At 48.2% G+C, this 18,526-nt stretch overlaps 8 protein-coding genes across 8 annotated transcripts; 3 read left to right on the top strand and 5 right to left on the bottom strand.

Moving 5' to 3' along the window:
• Positions 1-53: 53 nt before the first annotated feature.
• Positions 54-3,015, bottom strand: F5Y00DRAFT_243509 (Ima1 N-terminal domain-containing protein). Its single transcript, XM_048008684.1, has 3 exons — positions 2,651-3,015; positions 1,726-2,577; positions 54-1,674 (listed from the first exon to the last, which is right to left on the bottom strand). Exons 1-3 carry the CDS (start codon positions 2,774-2,776, stop codon positions 469-471), a joined length of 2,184 nt encoding a protein of 727 aa, XP_047862511.1. The 5' UTR covers positions 2,777-3,015; the 3' UTR covers positions 54-468.
• A 1,260-nt stretch (positions 3,016-4,275) lies between these two features.
• Positions 4,276-5,488, top strand: F5Y00DRAFT_264392 (glycosyltransferase family 1 protein; the record flags this gene model as incomplete). The annotated part of the gene is made up of 2 exons (XM_048011648.1): positions 4,276-4,722; positions 4,775-5,488. The coding sequence occupies 2 exons, from the start codon at positions 4,276-4,278 to the stop codon at positions 5,486-5,488; spliced, it is 1,161 nt and encodes a 386-aa protein (XP_047862510.1).
• Positions 5,489-5,990: 502 nt separating this feature from the next.
• Positions 5,991-7,683, bottom strand: F5Y00DRAFT_140618 (NUDIX hydrolase domain-like protein). The gene is made up of 2 exons (XM_048004364.1): positions 7,432-7,683; positions 5,991-7,382 (listed from the first exon to the last, which is right to left on the bottom strand). The coding sequence occupies exons 1-2, from the start codon at positions 7,479-7,481 to the stop codon at positions 6,488-6,490; spliced, it is 945 nt and encodes a 314-aa protein (XP_047862509.1). The 5' UTR covers positions 7,482-7,683; the 3' UTR covers positions 5,991-6,487.
• Positions 7,684-7,709: 26 nt separating this feature from the next.
• On the bottom strand, positions 7,710-9,438 carry F5Y00DRAFT_243502 (mitochondrial ribosomal protein). The gene is made up of 2 exons (XM_048008683.1): positions 8,858-9,438; positions 7,710-8,795 (listed from the first exon to the last, which is right to left on the bottom strand). Exons 1-2 carry the CDS (start codon positions 9,238-9,240, stop codon positions 8,444-8,446), a joined length of 735 nt encoding a protein of 244 aa, XP_047862508.1. The 5' UTR covers positions 9,241-9,438; the 3' UTR covers positions 7,710-8,443.
• An 80-nt stretch (positions 9,439-9,518) lies between these two features.
• F5Y00DRAFT_243500 (uncharacterized protein) lies at positions 9,519-11,824 on the top strand. Its single transcript, XM_048008682.1, has one exon. The coding sequence runs from the start codon at positions 9,850-9,852 to the stop codon at positions 11,662-11,664; it is 1,815 nt and encodes a 604-aa protein (XP_047862507.1). The 5' UTR covers positions 9,519-9,849; the 3' UTR covers positions 11,665-11,824.
• Positions 11,825-12,597, bottom strand: F5Y00DRAFT_243499 (uncharacterized protein). The gene is made up of 2 exons (XM_048008681.1): positions 12,299-12,597; positions 11,825-12,224 (listed from the first exon to the last, which is right to left on the bottom strand). The coding sequence occupies exons 1-2, from the start codon at positions 12,510-12,512 to the stop codon at positions 12,196-12,198; spliced, it is 243 nt and encodes an 80-aa protein (XP_047862506.1). The 5' UTR covers positions 12,513-12,597; the 3' UTR covers positions 11,825-12,195.
• F5Y00DRAFT_140587 (antiviral helicase) lies at positions 12,368-16,645 on the top strand. Its single transcript, XM_048004363.1, has 2 exons — positions 12,368-16,179; positions 16,231-16,645. The coding sequence occupies exons 1-2, from the start codon at positions 13,070-13,072 to the stop codon at positions 16,409-16,411; spliced, it is 3,291 nt and encodes a 1,096-aa protein (XP_047862505.1). The 5' UTR covers positions 12,368-13,069; the 3' UTR covers positions 16,412-16,645.
• Positions 16,532-18,075, bottom strand: F5Y00DRAFT_140581 (DUF2407 C-terminal domain-containing protein). Its single transcript, XM_048004362.1, has one exon. It carries the CDS (start codon positions 17,918-17,920, stop codon positions 16,880-16,882), a length of 1,041 nt encoding a protein of 346 aa, XP_047862504.1. The 5' UTR covers positions 17,921-18,075; the 3' UTR covers positions 16,532-16,879.
• Between the last annotated feature and the right edge of the window lie 451 nt (positions 18,076-18,526).

Below are 18,526 nucleotides of genomic sequence, written 5' to 3'. Positions count from 1 at the left end.
TGCAATTTAAATTACGGAGGGAATATATCTTGTTTTTATTCGAGAAAATTCATTCTTATTCTTTCTTAGTACCTCATGTACCTTAGGTACCTAAATTAAGACGTGTACATGCATTGCATGTATATGTGCAACTGTTAAGGACCAGGGACTCGGGAAGTCAAATCTTATCAATCAATTTCGGTACCAAGGTACTTCTTCCCCTTACTCCCCCAGTCCCCCAAGACTTCGAATAATGCTCGGGGTATCTTCCTTCAAAGTACAATGTATGTATGCTGCCCACGGAAACCAAAAACTCCTGACTATGCCCCATACAAGCATATTACCTATTCCACCTTTTGTTCTACATAATACAAGTGTGAACGCTATGCCATGCCATATCATAATGCCATTAATCCAAACTTCCCGACCTGTACCATGCAATCCCATTATTATATGGTACATCTCTTAGCTTCAAGCCCGCTACCATTCCTATAAGAAAATATGCACCATATGATGAATAATCGCAGTTGCAATATGAGCACTGCCATACGTACTCCAGGGAGATTTGGTCCCAATTCCTGACCAGAGACTCCACGCGAGGATGAGTGACGATATTACCTGCGCCAACCCCAAATTCGCCCACGATAGAGAAAACATTGGCGGCTGCTTCCCTTCCCTAAGCTGAATATCAACTTGTAGATCGGCAGCAAGCCGAATAGAGACGATAAGGCAGGCAATGATTGAGGTTAGAGCGAGGCTAAGGCCATAAGGTTCATCCGTTTTCAAAGCTGAAACCCACGCGTAGAGCGCACCAGCGAGCACGAATAACTCCACAAAACGTGTGACACGGTGATTTTGTCTGTCTGTTGTGCCATGGGTACCCTGGCGAATGCCGAAGACAGAGCTTGTACCCGCACGCCCAGGCTTTCGATACCTCTCTTCATCTGGATCTGGACTAATGCTAAACGAACTCGCAAACATCCTCGAGAGATTATCTCGTGGATCGTCTTTATCTTCCGGCGCAAAGAATTTCGGTTCGGCAAACTTGATATCTGACAAGCTACCTTGAAACGATGATCCCATCTCCAGAGGTCCCCTGGCTGTGCTTTGGAAGAAGTTCTCCTTTACCTCCTTTGGGCTTTCTCTAATAATCGGGCGCATAGGAGGGTTGCGTAGTCTCTGTGCGGGAGTAGTAGGTGCTGGAGGTACCTTGTACCAGATGGGCCCAGGTCTGGCCTCTATGGGGGTATCGCTAAAGCGTGGGTTCATGTTTTTCACCTTATACGGGTTGTATGAGCTGAACGCTCGGTGCTGTGAAGCTGACGGCGTCCAGTCCATTTCTTCTTCGTAGTGAACTGTCTTGGGCTCTGGCTTTTTGAATATGACAGGGTCGGATATACGCATAGAATCAAAAGATGGCCCAGAAGTCCCGTTTTCGTGCGATCTACTGAAAGAGCTGCTGAAGGAGCTACCGAAGGGTATATTATCCGCGGTTGTCTGATGGGTGTTCGGACTAGGAGAATATGGTGTAGGCTCAACACGTGATTGGGAGATTTCATCTAGTATGCTCCCAAGGTCGTTTTGATCTCTCTGTGGTTTTGACGCAACTTGGGACTTTTGCGCATTTACCTTCTGACGAGGTTGAAACAGAGGTGTCGTATCTGTATGAATAGACTTCCGCGACGCGTGATAGATCTAAGTTTTGTCTTAGTACAAGTCCACATGTAAAAGTTCACCTATACTTACAAATGTCATCAATAAAGCTATGGCGAGTTGTGCGCCTAGTTGGGCCGGTATCTGTAGCCCTTCCGAGGAGCTGTACTGTGCCATCGAGAGGCCGGCATATCGTACCAATAATATAAGAAACTGGTACGTGTACCAATGCTTAAATCCAAGATAATGCGCCGTGAAGCCCCGTATCGTCTGCTTGAAGCGCGGATTCCACGGAAGTGAACAGAATCCAAGACCAATCGCCCATCGCATGAGTTGATCTGTGCGAGGTAATCGATCGCTGCCGTATTGATGTATGATCTTCAAAATCCTGGTCATCCACGAATCCGTTTCGCTTAAACCGTATAGTCCTATCACAAGAGACCAAAGCATAGCGATGTGCCATAAGAACTGGAGCGCGAAGCCAAGACTCCATATCCATCTCCCCGCCCAGTCAACCGCGTCTAAAACTCCTCGCTTCTTCACTTCCTGTCGACTCGAACGCGTACGGTCCATCATTCGGCGTAGGTGGTCGGTTTGCGCAGTGTAGCTTGCTTCGTGCAGCTTCTTCTCTACCTTAGGTTCGCAAACAGCACACATCTGGGGGTACCTTTTCTCAAGGTCCCTTCGAAGGGCCCAATATCTCTTCTCTCGAGCGGCATATTCGGCACTGTTATGGTCGTCCGGCCACTCGAATTGCGCAAGCGAACTCGTAAGCATATGCTGGTTTCTTAAGCATGTACCGCAAAATATCGAATCCTCAGAGCCTACGCCATTCGGCGATAGTGATCGAGTTGGCGAGCGAGGTACTGATGAACGAGGAATAGCGAACTGGACCTGGGGGCGCTCAACGGGCGGCGATGTAGGGGGATCGGTGATACTTCCATACTACCATCTGATTAGCCATGCGCGAAGGCGTTATTTGTATCTCGACGTGGCCTCGAGAGCCTGATGTACCTACTTCGTCTAACCAATTTGTCGCATCGCAGTTCAGACAGAGAAATGATTTTTGGCCTTCAAATCGTAGTCTAGACCTTCTGCCGCAATAGAAGCAGCTCAGAAACTTTCTCGACCGTAAGGTCGCCATTGTTTACAGAGCCACAAGCAGTGTTGGTATAAGGGAAAATAGGTAATTAAGGACAAGAGGGTTGTTTTGGTTGTGGATACTAGGAGGTTCGATAAATATGAAAAAAGCCGAGGTGATACTTTGACTTTTTCCTTCTTTTTTCTTCTTTTCGCGTTATAGCGGATAATTGTCTGCCTGAACGTGTTTTTGCCTAAGGGTTGCGACGCGATAAGGCGTTACCCCTGTTGCCAATAAAATTTGATATCCGCAACTACCGTAGTAACGCGTTATCGCGATACCTTGCGACGCTAGTGACGTAGTATGTAGTACATAGTACTAAAATAGAACCCATCTAGACCCTACGACGATCCACAGTTCGTGCTAATGTAAGGTACCGTCTACATCTTTCGAACAAACACCTATTCTACAATTTACCAACTCACATACGGTACGCGATAATTCTGGACTCCTCTGCGACTAACAAGAAATAATACCCAATCCCGAGGCCAGTAAAAAAGGTCTAACAAAGGAAGAAAGACCAAACGATCGTTTTCTAAAGAATCACAGACGTACTGGTAGTTCAGAAGCAATTTTGTCAAGTTCTCCGGAGGACGTTGAGATCCTACACCCGGGCAGTATCCTAGCTGCCACGTGCATTGCCGTGCCTGCAATTACTGCCACCGCTGCACCGACCGCCCACGCCGTACTTAACAAAGGATTACCGACGGTAACCAAAGACAACAAAAATTATTCCAACAAATCAAAACCTCAGCCAACAAGGTATAAACTTGGTTTAATTTATCATATTTCCACGACACCTCACTCCCCCAGATACGAAGAACTACTATACGGAGTACATTACCCCAAATTTACTAATAATTTTCCTCTTATGGATCGCCCAAATCCGGAAATAATGAATCCACACAAATAACCCGTTGCACACATAACAGACTAAAGAGTTTACAACTAGCTTGGTATTACAGGCTACCATCAACGTCCAACTGGCACGTCATAACTCACGCCCACACTACACCACAATACACCGTTCGTCTTTTACGTTAAACTTCTTTTACAAATATCAACTAACACGTTATCTTAGGACTGATAACTTCGAGGCCGGCTAAACATTTATATGTGTTAACCTAATACAGCCTGCTAAAGGGGAAGTGCTCGGTTCTCACAGTTACGAGACCTCTGCCGTCCTCTTCTCTGGCATAAAAGCTATATATCGTCCAGAGAGTAGTTGTCGTTTACTCTAAGCTAGGAGGTTGAGCCTGACAAGTACACCGTCAGCCTATTAGTAGTGCCGTCGTCAATAGGGGCCCAGGTGCCGCTCCGTCTGAGCCATCAGCCTTCCCCGGAGCCCCGTAGTATACAACGGCGCCTCCGTTCCGTAACAGCACCTCCGCGGGACTACAGGTCTGGGCCGGGGCACCGGCGCTGCGGCTTATAAGCACTACTAAAGCCACAAAAGGCCACACCGTCGTCGCCGAGGCCCAAGCAAGGCTACTTCTCGCAACATGGCGTCCGGGGCGACAGGTAACCCTATAAATGGGGGAGGTGCTTTCTCAACAGGCACTCCCACCACTACTAATTCTCAACTTTTAAACAACCACAACAACCTAACTCCTCCTCGCACTCCTTCCCCAACAGTCGAGGAGCCCACCTCACCTACAGTGGATGACCCTACTATCCTACCTAACACTAACACTTCTAATCCATTAAATCAAGAGCACAGACAGTGCATCCTCAATATGTCAGAGCTTGGTGATTCCGTTCTCCGCCCGCCGGTTCGCACCACTTTTGACATCATCCGCTCTCTCCTCCAGAACCTCGCGTTTATCTTCTCTTACGGTATCACTCGCGTTTACGTCGTCATCTGCGCATCTCTTTCGGTTGTCTCTCTCAAGGCTTTCATGATGTTTTTCATCGTATCCATCGTGACCTTCCTTTTCTTCTTCGTCCCGGTAAGTGCTAATCCCAAAATGCTTCATTCTCTATTCGCTAACGTAAGAATAGTACCGTCACCGTGCCATCGTCTCTCGTCGCAAGGACCCTAAGAAACTATGGCCGCGCAAGAAGCCTACTAACATGCCGTTCTACGTGGTCCTCGTCTGCGGCTCCGGCGGTCACACCACCGAGATGATCAAGATGGTCGAGCGCAGCATCCGATCTGAAGGCCCGTACTCGCACCGCCGCTGGGCTGTTGGATATGGTGATGACCTAAGCTACAAGAAGGTAATGGACTTCGAGCGCCACTTGGACAACCGCTTCACCAAGCGCAACCTGCAGGCCGGCACCTACGACATCATGTTCTTCCACCGCAGCCGCGCCGTGCACCAGAGCTGGTGGACGACTCTCTTCACCGCGTACGACTGCAGCCTCGACGTCTTTGACATCCTGACCGCCCCGCCCCCCAACCCCGCCATCTCCGAGTATAAGTTGCCCGGCGTGATCGTGACGGATGGCCCCGGTACCGGTTTCATGTTCCTTCTAAACGCTTACATATTGAAGTTCTTCGGTCTGGCGCACGAAGACTCCATGAAGGGCGTGTTCGTGGAGAGCTGGGCTCGAGTTAACTCCTTGAGCTTCTCGGGCAAGCTGATCAAGTGGCTCCAGTTGGCCGATGTGTTTATTGTACAGCATCGTCCGCTCCGCAAACGTAATCCCCGCCATACATATACTGGCAACATGGTCGTGATGCCGACTATTCCTAGTGTGCCTACCGAATAATCCCACTGGGGTTGTATAAGGTATGCTATAAGACCACGTCACCCTATCAATACCTGGGCACTTCCCTTGCTAACTATTGATTCCATTCAGCAAATCTCGAATTCAACGCGATAAAAACATAAGAGTTGTCTTCGGTTGCGGTAGCATGGTTGAAGAATCTTTCTATTCAAATTGCAGTCTCGTATGGACTAAAGAGTCTACGATGATCGAGGGAACAGTTGCATTGCGTTGAGCAGAGGGGAGATTTCGTACGGAAGGAAAATCAAATTGGCGTTGATTTAAGGACTGGACTCGTTGCATTTTCACTGCTGGCTAAGGAACGCTTTACTATTGCATTGAATTTCATTTGAAAGAAGGGTACGATCCATAATGGCATTTATATGCCGGCTTAGGACTGCCGATGATCATGACCGGAGGTATTAGCAATCACAATTCAATTTTGGCAGTTTCCTTGTACGATTCGTACTTAATAACATATGATGAGTTTCTTCTTTATTCAGAGTTGCTATTCTATTCTACCTGACTGCTTCACGTATAGAAGTGTTTCTATCCTTCAATCACTCTAACCCCGCCAAGTAACAATAAGCAATAAATTCCCATTATAGGGCCATAGTACTTTACTTATTTCCCCTGTCTTTGATCCCCGACCCTTTGAAACCACGAGGTAGAGGTGACCATAGACCATAGCCACACCTTGGTTGGGCCATCATACCAACGTCTTCAGTAGCCCCCTTACGAATTGATTTCACAGTTCCCTACTTCATACTTCTGATATTCGGCTTGAACTCCTGCATCCAAGGGCTAGCAACTACAAGAAAATAGTAGTCTCCTCGAGTAGCATGATGCCCCTCCAATACTAATTCAGCTTTTACCCAGGTATCATACTCAAGAAGCCATCCCCAGCCCTGGTGACGGCAATCTATTCCTAATTCTATGCGTCCCCGACCATCTCTTAGGTATAGACCATAATCATCATAACGTAAAACCTTCATCCCGGTATCAAGGCGTTCTAAAAGGCAGTCTACGATGTAACCGCATACTCAGCTCAATAAAATCCTTCTCGTTATCCGCAGTAATAACACCATGTCTAATAAAGAAGTCAATAAGCACAGCTGCTGAGTCAGGCTTGAAGTTCCCATTCAGCAACCCCTTTTGTACTTCTTCGACAGTCATAGGATAGAACGTCTCGACTTCGTCATCATTCGGTTTCGGGATGACGTCGCTGGGAAGTTCGAGGTCGTGGACGTATATGATGTCCGGAATGATAAGCCCCTTTTCCCCGGGAAAATCGGCGCCGGTTGCGGTGATGTACGTCAGGACGCCGACTGAGCGCACACGCTCACGCACTAAATCCTCCGGGAGGGAAGCTTCTTCGTCGGCTTCGTGGATGATGGTTTCGAGGGGGCTGGAGCCCGCTTTGATGCCGCCTGCTACGGTCGCGTCTAACATCCCGGGGCTCGTATACAAATGAGCCGCACGACGGCCGATCCAGAGCTTCATCTCCCCTTCGGGGTTTTTGGTGTACGCCGTAATGTATGCGCCGCGGCTAGTAATACCAAAGAGCGCGGCAGCGAAGCGCTCCATGTGAACGGGGTATTTTGCGCTCACGATTGCGAACGGTTCGCTGTGTTTGCCATCTAGAATGTGGAAGAGGTTCTGCTCGATGCAGATATTGATCAGCTCTGCGAACGCCGCATTGACTGCGCTAGCTGTGTCTTTTCCATGGGAGGAGTCTAGCACTGAAACGGTCTGCGGCGTGCTGTGATTGACTTGGAAGTGAGACGTCCATGGCATCTTTTGGACGATCTCTGGAAGTAGATACCCATGTGGTTGATCATCATTGGGTAGTAATAATAGGTAGTATGTGTCCGAGGGCACAATGCCGTATGGGAAGCTTCAAGAGTATTAGATATAGTACGATATATTATTACTAGGATACTCACTTATCACACGCTTGAAGCAAGGAGAGGTATGTCCTCCCCTCACTAGCCATTGTTCTGGGGTCTGGCTCGTGGGACTTATTGGTGAACCTTGTCAATAATATTAGCCGGAGAACCGACCGCAAAACTCCAAGGTAAGGAGAGTTCCTGTTAGATCAAGTAGGCAATGATCTTGCTCTAAGTATAGTATATATCTTGCGTAACGTGATTTATGCTTCAAAGAACAACCCTGCAGATTATTGGAGTACATAGGAGATAGGTACATGTATGTATGTAATGGAGTATGTAAGGGAACGGGACTATCACAATATGTGACAGGGACGCCATATTGAAGCATCAAAACTGCGAGCCGAGTTAAGCGATATGCAAGTACCCGCACCCCCTTGCGTCAGATCATCGTCCCATCTCCTCTCATAATTGTGATACTGGCACTCGATGGGTTTCATCTTTCTTATAAATAGCTTCAACAGCCTTTTTGAAAAAAGAATAAAAATAAAAATAAATAAATACTACAGGAATTTTACTGAGATGCCGTCGCCAAAGGCAATGCTAGCTACGGCGCTGGCGAAGGCAAATACCGCCGTTCAACTCGACAATACTCAATCACATGTTTTCGCTCGAAAATACTATCTAGAATCATGTGCTCTTCTATCACAGCTCGTCAATAGAGCGTCGAATGAAGAAGACCGACAAAAGTTGAAAGCAATTGTAAGTCTCAACCCGACCAATCGTAGAGCCGTTTACTGATACACTTGACATAGAGGCAAACCTACTTGCTTCGGATAGAGCAGTTGGAGAATTCGATACCCGAGGAGTCGTAGTGTAAAAGAGCGAAAAGATACCCATTGTTAATTTCGGCGAGCATCATTCATGGAGGATCATAGGACTTGTAATGTAATTACCCCATTCACTGACCCGGGGAGTCGTGAAGTCGACCAAAGGGGGCTTAGTGGTGGTATATATGTAGGATTCGTACAGTTGTGGTACATTTAATAATCGAGGCACTCTGCTGGGCCTATTTCTCCTCTGTTTCTGCTGTGAACTCGTCCATGTCAATATTCTCGGGGTCAACTTCTTCATCCCCGAAGCTTGTGTAGGCGGATTCACGCTCCGCCTTGACTGCTTCGATCTGCTTGCCAGCCCACTTCTTCCATTGCTCATACTCCCTATCTTCGAGTTCCATACCTACTTGTAAGTAGGATTTGCCGAAATATGCGCCCACCATCTGAGCCTCTTCCTTGGCTATCCTGCGCTCAACCTCCTCTTGCTGTCGCAATGCGTAAAATTCCCTCCGCACTATGTCGTATGCTTGATCTTTTGTTATGCCTGGGACGTTGTGCATCATCCATAACTGACGTTGAACAACACTGCAAGGCGCGTTAACCTATATTCCATCCGACTTCGTAATGCGCAAGCACAGGGCGCTTACCATTCGCCGCACAAGGGCATGCCCGGCTGTATTAATCCCTTGGACCAGTCATGCCTCTGCGCATCTTTCCCGTCCATTTCAATTATCATTCTCGGCCTTGCTAGCTCCCAAGGGTGATCTTTGTAAAAGGTCCTCCGTAGCTCGTCCTCTTCGTATACTAATTCTTGCGGTTGGAATAACCTGCTTGGTTTTCGTACCTTGGGGTTCTGCTTCTTGTGCTGAGGTGGAAGTGGCCTTGTGAGCATTTCGGAAGGGGGTATCGACTCGATCACTTTGTACCATAATGGCTGCTGAACCTGAACAGTTGGGAAAATGCGATGGTTCAGTAACGTCGTGACTGTCTGGTAGACCCTACCGGGCAAAACCTGTCTTTGACCACCCATGGCGCATTACACGGAAATCAACGCCCCTATCCTCCCTTATACCGTATAAAAGAGGGCGAGACCCGAGCAATTGGTGTTGCGTCGGGAGTATAGGATAGTCGAATCCAATTGTTTAGAGATCGTTTAGATAATGGAAGTTTAGAAAATTGGTTCAGAAGTCGCATAATCGAGTGCTTGGGTGGACCTCGATTGGCGATTGGCGGGGATAATCGATTTTCCTAGACATCTCTTGTAGTTTTTCATGTACCGTATACATTGCTCAGAAACTAGCTTTTGTACCTATCACTATTGGGACACAGTAAAACAATTGGAAACAGACGTATAATACCTTTGACACTACTGGCTTAGTCCCAAAGATAGTACCTGACTACAGGATCTACTATGTACTACAGGAAGCTACCTCCTAGAAACCCTGCACTTCTTATCAGTGGCATTTTTCTTTAACGCTGCGATAACGCGACCCCAAAGTCCGATGGCCCGCCATCATCTAGAAAAGTTGGAATCACAAAAATTTCTCGAATTCTCTACGTCACCTTCACACCTATGTCGTCGAGTCCATAGAGGTCCTTAGAGAAGCTGTGATGACTGGACCAACATGCGGGACAGCTCATGAGAATCTTTACTCGAATTTACGGGTCGATTTACGGCGCGATACTCTCCCGTCGACCCTCGCCAAGCTTAAGCTCAGTACCTTCGTTATATACCACGAAAATACGTGATGGGCATGGGAAAGCTGGTTGTGAGGGTCTACTTACCGTCTCCCGCCGCCCCTCCTCAGTACGGATTAAGAAGAAACTTAAAGCATTTTGCACCTTTACATCTGCAAGATACGTCAACTCGGCGATAACAGCACCGCGCCTTCGACCTTCAAGTCCTGGCTATTTTTGCTCGAATTTCCATTGTAGCCGCAAATGGAATCATGCGTCCACGGACACGGACGTAGGCGATACTCCTACTCCGCCACAAGGAGTTACACCCAGACCTGAGCTCCTTGAAATTGTTGATCAGTATGACGATACCTCTGTAAATGAACACCTTGAGTTCTTGAGGGATCCTTACCTACGAAGATATGCTCCCGCAAACGGTCCATATCTTACAGTCTCGGATAGAAGTGAAGATGTCAACCTACAATCCGTTGGCCCTAGGCAAAGACTAGACCCCGAGGAATCCGAGGTTGTTCGAAAGCTACGAGAGGCTGTACTGCTTAAACTTAGGCGTCCGGCAACGATAGACTTAGATGAGGTATATGACCGGTACTTGTCACTTCCTGAACCCCGTCTATCACATATCACGGCTCAATTGAGACATCAGTTGCTTGCGGTCCTAGGAATGACAGAACGGAAAAACTCCAAGTCTATGTTGCGGTACTTTTCCGTGGTGACAGACGCAAAGAATAGCGGCTTCCCTTTAACCATATTTGAATGGAATACCGCCATATCATTTGCTAGTCGATATGTTGGAAGATCAACAGAAGTAGAGGTCGAGGCCGCGCTCCATCTCTGGCGTGAGATGGAACAGACCGCAGGCATTCGCGCCTCTGATGTGACTTTTAACATCCTCTTCGATGTCGCATCGAAGGCTGGTAAATTTACTCTCGCTGAGATGATATACCAGGAAATGATAACCCGCGGTTTTCAGTTTAACCGATATCATCATGTCAGTCTGATTCACTACTTTGGTCTTAAACAGGACACCAGCGGGATGAGAGCAGCCTATAAAGAGATGGTAGAGTCGGGTGAAGTAATCGACTCAATCGTACTCAACAGTGTCATATCTGGATTTCTGGCAGCCGGAGAAGAAGATTCTGCTGAGAAAGTCTACGAAAAAATGAAACTCTCAGCCCAAGGAACCAAGGTGCTGCCAGCTCGTAACTACTCGATGCAGAAAAATATTACCAAGGTGCTTATGATGTTTGCGAGGGTAGCAAAAAAGCATCCTGAGATGCGTCCGAATTTTCAGAAAACCGCACTAATCTCGCCGGACCTACAGACCTACCGCCTCCTTATCAACCACTATGGCCCCAGATTAGGGAATCTCTCCAAAGTCGCACAGTTCCTCGATGAGATGAAACTTTTCGAAGTTCAACTCCACGGCGCTATCTTCCTTGCACTTTTCAAGGCATTCGGTAGGCACGGGGGTGCCAGATCGGATTGGTCAGCGGCGAGGTTAATTAGTGTATGGAGCGCCTTCTTAGATGCTCTCGACTCTGGTACTGAGGGGTTTTATATTAGTACATGGATGGCCATGGCTGTTTTGAGGGCCTTCTCTAGGTTTTCAACTCGAGATCAGATGTTGGATATCTACGAATGCCTGAGGTCTAGATGGGATCTAGATACAGCAAATTCGCAATTCATGATGGATTTCCTGAAAAAGATCATAGAACATGACAATTTCCTTGTCAAATTCAGAGGCATGTCATTCTGACATTGGGAATCAAAACGGGACGTATATAGGTGTACAATAATGGACGGGGGCAATGACTGCGGATGAATGATACCACTTATATGTACATATTATGATAAAAATAGACTCGCCTGTAAATACATAGTTACGATTTGAATATCAACTGAAGGAACTCACTTCGCAAGAATACGCAAACGTTTTTACAGCCGAAGTCTAATGGGAAAACAGGCGAGAGATCGCACTCAGCTCAGCCGCTCATGTACGGCCTATAAGTTTTGATAACAGCTTCCTTAACGACGGTTCGTGTAGTTCCGGGATTAGATGATAAATTTACGAGTTGGGTTAACTTTTCGAAACTGAATTTCGAACATACTGAAGGTCACGGCTTAACGTCCAGTTGATCAAAACATATGGGATTATGTTTGGCGATGGCCTCAATGTCTATTGTCAAGTATATGTACAACTTGCATCGGGCTCTTTGCCGCCCCCGCCGAGGTGATACTCTATCTCGACCTACTTCCCGTAACTTTATCCTCAACCGATTGCCATGACTTAAGCCTTGGGCTTCTTGGTTTGCCAGACTATATTGCACACGTTAGTATAAGTATACGATATCATGACTATCTAAGCAGCCGGACGAAAGGAAATAACGCACCGGCAATGCCGAAGGGGAGGAAGAAGCCGGTGAACGCGTAGGCCCAGTATCGCACAGCGAAGTATTTGGTCTTGGGGTTGAAGGGCAAGTTCGAGTAGGGGCCCTCGGGGTAGTGGTACGGAGAAGAGAGACGGGCACGGGTTGCGTGGAAGGCCCGGCGGGTGATCATTGAGGTGATGCGCGGGGCGGCGCGAACGGCGGGTTGGGCGACCATCTTGGAGTATCAATTAGCTTTCTATAGATCTGTCTTATGAGAATAGTAGTCTTATGATTTACTTTGACTGTAGAAATTGAGTCGGGATTGAGGAGTGGAATGTCTCTTTTATGTACTACCTACAAAGCTTCGAACCTTTGAGTAGAACTTGGAATCTTCGAACGATGATTAGCTGCGGCCCTGACTCGAACGAGGCACGGTTAATCTTCGGCCCGTGCAACAATAGCGCAAGCTGCAGCTGCCGTTGATTACACAACTTTACTGACCGCCTGCCTTTCTCTTCTGTGATTCCTGCTGTTCCACTCCTTGCTTTTTTTCTGCCACGACCCGATTTTTTTCTGCTGCTGCCATCTTCAGAAAAGTTCACGTTCTCTTCTACAAAAGCTCTCATCAGCTATTCACAGTTTGGGGCATTATTTAATCCTAATACTGGTTGGAAGCGCAAGGATTCCTTTAAATTTGTCAGGAAACCTGGCGCTATAAAACTTCACGAGCGCTTCTCTCAATTATCGCGATTAATTATACCATCATTGAGCGACGATCCGATACCGTTCACAATGGACGAGCTCTTCGACGTTTTCGAGGACCAGCCCGCCAGCAAGGTCAAGTCGGAACCTCAACCTTCTTCGGTCGCGAAGCCACATAAATCCAAGAAGAAGAGCAAGAAGCGGAAGGCAGACGGTGGCATGAAAAATGGATCTACCACTGCTGTATCTGTTCCTTCCGCGCCAGAAGTCGACATGACGGACATTGCGCCTACGTCGCCAGAGGAAGACGATGCGGAAGATGCTGCGTCCGATAACCAGGGAGATAGCAAGCGAAGACGCAAGAACGACGTCGCCGAACCCGTACTGACAGACACATTCGAGACGGCAGAATCAAGAGAAGTCGCGGCAGCAGCTGGATTTGCCCCGACTAAAGATGAGGCGTCGCTAGTTCTGTCACACAATATTCAACATCAAGTTGCACTTCCTCCAGATCTCGATTACGAATACGTCCCACTATCTGAACACAAACCACCTGAGAACCCTGCACGAACCTGGCCATTCACACTCGATCCCTTCCAGCGCCTCTCGATCTCCTCTATTGAACGAGATGAGAGTGTCCTAGTGTCGGCGCATACGAGTGCTGGAAAGACTGTCGTGGCCGAGTATGCCATCGCACACTGTCTCAAGCAGAATCAGCGAGTCATTTATACTAGTCCGATCAAGGCATTGAGTAACCAGAAATACCGAGAATTCAATGAGGCCTTCGGTGATGTTGGTCTCATGACCGGTGATGTTACCATCAATCCTACTGCTAGTTGTCTTGTCATGACAACTGAGATTTTACGATCAATGTTGTACCGAGGATCTGAGATAATGCGAGAGGTTGCTTGGGTCGTTTTCGATGAAATCCACTACATGCGAGATAAGTCGCGTGGTGTAGTATGGGAAGAGACGATCATTCTCCTTCCCGATAAGGTCCGATACGTGTTCCTGTCTGCCACCATCCCTAACGCCTTTCAATTCGCCGAATGGATTGCAAAGATCCATCGACAAGCCTGTCATGTCGTCTATACCGATTTCAGACCGACGCCTCTACAGAACTACTTCTTCCCGGCTGGCGGATCAGGCATATTCCTGGTCGTGGATGAGAAGGGCGTATTCCGGGAGCATAACTTCAACAAGACCATGCAGCTAATAGAAGAGCGCAAAGCTGCTGAAGCTAATGATCCCGACGCCAAGCAGAAGGGCAAAGGAAGGCATAAGAAGAATTTTAAGGGCAACAACTCTGATAGTCAAGCCGACATTCAGAAGATCGTGAAGATGATCATGAACAAGAATTTCAACCCCGTGATTGTTTTCAATTTCAGCAAGAGGGAGTGTGAAATGATGGCTTTAACAACTTCGAAATTTGCATTCAATGACGATAGCGAGAAGGCCATGGTACGAAAAGTATTTGTGAGCGCCATCGAGTCCCTATCGGAGGAAGATCGCGAGCTTCCTCAAATTCAAAACATTCTTCCTCTTTTAGAGAAGGGAATCGGCGTCCATCATTCCGGTCTCCTACCCATCCTTAAGGAAACCATCGAAATCCTATTCCAGGAGGGTTTAATTAAAGTCCTCTTCGCGACGGAGACCTTCTCCATCGGTCTGAACATGCCGGCGAAGACGGTCGTCTTCACAAAAGTCTCAAAGTGGGATGGCACTTCTACACGACCGCTAACCCCCTCCGAGTATATTCAAATGTCTGGACGTGCGGGTCGTAGAGGTCTCGACGAGCGTGGTATCGTCATTATGATGATTGATGACAAGATGGAGCCGGAAACAGCCAAGAACATCGTTGTTGGCCAACAGGACAGGCTCAATTCTGCCTTTTACCTAGGTTATAACATGGTTTTGAACTTACTCAGAATTGATGCCATTAACCCCGAGTTCATGTTGGAGAACTGCTTCTTCCAGTTCCAGAATACAGCTAGTGTTGCTGGCCTAGAACACGAGCTAATGAAGCTACAGAAAACGCGGGACGAGATGGTGATCCCGGACGAGGCCACTGTCAAGGATTATTACGGTTTACGTCAGCAAATTACACAGTACACCAAAGACATGCTGGCCGTTATCCAGCATCCCAATTATTGTATCGAGTATCTTCAACCAGGAAGACTTGTGCAAATCGCCAACCCAAAGACGGGCAAGGATTTCGGCTGGGGTGTTATTGTCAATGTCACGAGGCGTAAGGAGCCGAAATTTGGCGAGAAGGAATATCCCCCTCAAGAGTCTTATTTCATGGATGTCTTCCTTCGTCTCGACCCGACTTGCGATCCTTTTGGACCTGCTAACCCCTCGACCGAGATGCCAGAAGGTGCTCGAGCTAGTGACCCCAACCAAGACAGCATCTTTGAAGTCGTACCCTGCATGCTCACGTGTATCAAAGCTCTGAGCCAGATCCGAGTGTTCATGCCTAAGGATGTGACCAGCCGGGAGGATATTGAAGCGGTTCGTAAGCAGACGCTCAAGGCGCTTAGGGAGGTCGAGCGACGGTTCCCTGATGGATTGCCTATTTTGGACCCTATTGAGAACATGAACATCACGGACGACTCATTCAAAAAGCTTCTTCGCAAGATCGAAGTTCTAGAGTCGCGATTACTAGCTAACCCACTTCACGGTTCACCTATGTTGCCCGGCCTTTGGGAACAGTATTCAGCAAAGATCGCCCGCAACGAGGAGATCAAGGCTCTCAAGAAGAAGATCGCCAAGGCGCATTCCATTGCGCAACTAGACGAACTCAAGTCGAGGAAGCGAGTCCTCCGTCGTCTTGGTTTCATCAACGAATCCGAAGTCGTTCAGATGAAGGCTCGTGTAGCTTGTGAGATTTCCTCAACAGAGGGTCACGAGCTATTATTGTCTGAACTACTCTTCAATCGATTCTTTAACGAGCTCTCCCCAGAGCTATGCGCCGCTATTCTTAGTGTATTCATATTCGAGGAGAAGGTCGAAGCGCAGGCTCTGCCCGACGAGCTAATGAAGCCATATTCGCAAGTTCAGGCCCAGGCCCGTATCATTGCCAAAGTCAGTCAAGAGAGCAAACTGGAAGTAAATGAGGAGGAGTACGCCCAAAGCTTGAAATGGCAACTAATGGAGACTGTTTATGCTTGGGCGAACGGAAAGTCATTTGCCGAAGTCTGGTGAGTGGACCTGATGATCCGATCTATCCTACAAGCTGACAAATATTCTAGCAAAATGACCAACGCCTACGAGGGTTCCCTGATCCGTCTATTCCGCCGACTCGAGGAGCTCCTTCGCCAGATGGCGCAAGCAGGAAAGGTTATGGGTAGCGAAGAGCTAACAACTAAGTTCGAAGAGAGTTTAGCGAAGATCCGTCGCGATATCGTGGCCGCTCAATCCCTTTACTTGTAACATGGTTCTGCCAACAGGTTTTTTTCGATGATTTTCTTCGACGCATAATCATGCAAAGGTAAGTAGGTGGATGAAGACTTAATTATCAGCTACTTGAGGCCTACGATTATGATTCATGGAGTTTAGGGGAGGGATACCACTTGTTTCGAGATCAATGATGGAGATGGAACCTAATAGGGTCCCGTTAAGTCTCTTTCGAGACGTAACCATCTCTTGAGATCTTAGATTCTTTAGTGTGTGCTTAGATAGTGAATGGGGGTATCGCCATCGTTGGCGATGCCCAACCCGCTTGCTTGTCTTCCGGTCTTTTGCCAACGTGATACAATTTGTCCATCTATGTTCATGCCGTAATTGCTCTAAAACGCCCTGCCATGATATAATTGCAAATGCAACGCCGTCCCCATGCGTACTCGTAAATCTATCCATTCCAATCCAGCGCAATAGTTTCAACACCAGCTTTTTGAGTAATTATTTCTCGCCGGAAATACTCCTAATAATCCCGATCAAAACACTAAACATAACACCCACGCCAACCATAAACCTCCACCGTCCACTCGCCATGCCTTCCTCTCGTACAAGCCATCCCGCGCTACCCAACGGCCACATAAACCCCGTCACCACACCGCGAATCATCACATCAACAAGAGCCACAAGCCCAACTTCATCACTATCCGTCCCATTACTAAGTCCCTCAGCTCCTCCTCCTCCACCACCACCACTACCCCCAAACGCACCCGTAGCCGGCACCGAAGCCCCATTATCATCGATCCACGCATCCTCCATGCGGCGGAACGAATCGGGCGACGGCAGGGTATCCGGCGTAAAGCGCGAGGCGTGGATGCTGCGGAACTGCAGGCGCAGCTGGTTTACTTCGGCGGCGGTAAACCCCGCGGAGAGCAGGCGGTCGAAACCGCGCGGCGCGGCGGACGTGCTGGGCAGAGGAGTCGGGGTGCGCGATAGCAGCGGCGATGACGATGAGGGGCCGGATGGGGGCGCGGGCGGTGGGGCTGCTGCGGCGGTGGCTTCGGCGGCGAGCTCGGCCGTCGTGAGACTGTCGCCTATAGAGCAGTTTACGTAGATGCGCTGCGGGGGGTCGGGGCGGCCGGGGACGGATTTGCCTTTGCCTTTGCTCTTGGCGTTGGTGCTGCCATCGTAGTCGAGTCCTCCTGCTCCTCTTCGGGGTGGTGGTGGTGGTAGTGGTAGTGGCGGGGCGCGCAAAACGGAGCTTAGCGCGGCGTTGTCGGGGAGGATCTTGCCGCCGTGGATGAAGCGGAGGCGGCGCTGGGAGTTGGGCTCCTGCAGGCGCTGGCGGATTAGGTGCTTGAGGGATATGACGGTTGTGAGGGAGGGGTGGGGGATGTCGAGTTCGAGGTCGGGGATGGAGGCGCTGAAGCGGATTGTTAGGAGGAGGGGGGGTGTGGTTGGTGGGAGGAGAGGCGAGGAGGGGGGTTTGAGGTGCGGTTGTGGTTGTGGTTTTTGTTGTTGGGGGGAGGGTGGTGAGGTTGTCATTTTGAGGGCTGTTGGAGGTGGGATGGCATTATGTTTATGTTTATGTTTATGTCAAGATTGATTGAGTATGTGGTAGTAGTAGAGGTAAGGTAGGAAGCCGTTATGATGTGATGCGATGATATCCGACGGGTTGGGTCGGATCGATGGGTAACCCCTGCCGCTTGAGCTGTACAATACTAGGTACCTATGTACATGTATAAGCAGCAGGTTTAAGGGACTACTTTAGCTCTAGGGCACTAGCGTACCAACTTTGTTTAACGGGGCTCTATAAAGTAAAACACTTTAGAGCCTCAACGACAAAAAAAGCCTATCCTCGAATACAAACTACTTGCAGGTATGTAAGTAATCCTATTAAACTTTTTTTTTTTAGGAAACAATAAGCGGCTTTCTTTATAAAGTATCCCCCAGCCCTTAGCCAGATTTTGATTGGCTGGCTAAGGAGTTACCTTAGGTGCTCGTACACGTAGCTAACTCTCTTTTATATCAACCACAAGAACGGGCTTTCAAGGTTTAGTATAATACAGAAAATTTTGAGCTTGTCTACCATGCATATGTAATAAGAAGTAAAAGGGCGCTAAATACCTAAGTAAACCGTTTTTTCAGTTA

The sequence above is a fragment of the Daldinia vernicosa genome, assembly GCF_022497035.1.
Source record: "Daldinia vernicosa strain CBS 139.73 unplaced genomic scaffold F5Y00scaffold_42, whole genome shotgun sequence".
NCBI lineage: Eukaryota > Fungi > Ascomycota > Sordariomycetes > Xylariales > Hypoxylaceae > Daldinia > Daldinia vernicosa.
Note: the sequence above shows the minus strand (reverse complement) of the source record. Positions and strands in the feature narration are given on the sequence as shown.

Excerpts from the sequence above, each read along its gene's own strand:
- F5Y00DRAFT_243509 (XM_048008684.1), bottom strand. The coding sequence starts at position 2,776 with ATGGCGACCTTACGGTCGAGAAAGTTTCTGAGCTGCTTCTATTGCGGC. Across the intron at positions 2,578-2,650 it reads CGACAAATTGGTTAGACGAA|TATGGAAGTATCACCGATCC; the intron begins GTAGGTACATCA and ends ATCAGATGGTAG. Across the intron at positions 1,675-1,725 it reads TAGCTTTATTGATGACATTT|ATCTATCACGCGTCGCGGAA; the intron begins GTAAGTATAGGT and ends GACAAAACTTAG.
- F5Y00DRAFT_243499 (XM_048008681.1), bottom strand. The coding sequence starts at position 12,512 with ATGGTCGCCCAACCCGCCGTTCGCGCCGCCCCGCGCATCACCTCAATG. Across the intron at positions 12,225-12,298 it reads CCTCCCCTTCGGCATTGCCG|TCTGGCAAACCAAGAAGCCC; the intron begins GTGCGTTATTTC and ends TGTGCAATATAG.
- F5Y00DRAFT_140587 (XM_048004363.1), top strand. The coding sequence starts at position 13,070 with ATGGACGAGCTCTTCGACGTTTTCGAGGACCAGCCCGCCAGCAAGGTC. Across the intron at positions 16,180-16,230 it reads AAGTCATTTGCCGAAGTCTG|CAAAATGACCAACGCCTACG; the intron begins GTGAGTGGACCT and ends CAAATATTCTAG.
- F5Y00DRAFT_140581 (XM_048004362.1), bottom strand. The coding sequence starts at position 17,920 with ATGACAACCTCACCACCCTCCCCCCAACAACAAAAACCACAACCACAA.
- F5Y00DRAFT_140618 (XM_048004364.1), bottom strand. The coding sequence starts at position 7,481 with ATGGCTAGTGAGGGGAGGACATACCTCTCCTTGCTTCAAGCGTGTGAT. Across the intron at positions 7,383-7,431 it reads TTGCTTCAAGCGTGTGATAA|CTTCCCATACGGCATTGTGC; the intron begins GTGAGTATCCTA and ends ATACTCTTGAAG.
- F5Y00DRAFT_243502 (XM_048008683.1), bottom strand. The coding sequence starts at position 9,240 with ATGGGTGGTCAAAGACAGGTTTTGCCCGGTAGGGTCTACCAGACAGTC. Across the intron at positions 8,796-8,857 it reads ATGCCCTTGTGCGGCGAATG|TGTTGTTCAACGTCAGTTAT; the intron begins GTAAGCGCCCTG and ends CGCGCCTTGCAG.
- F5Y00DRAFT_243500 (XM_048008682.1), top strand. The coding sequence starts at position 9,850 with ATGAGAATCTTTACTCGAATTTACGGGTCGATTTACGGCGCGATACTC.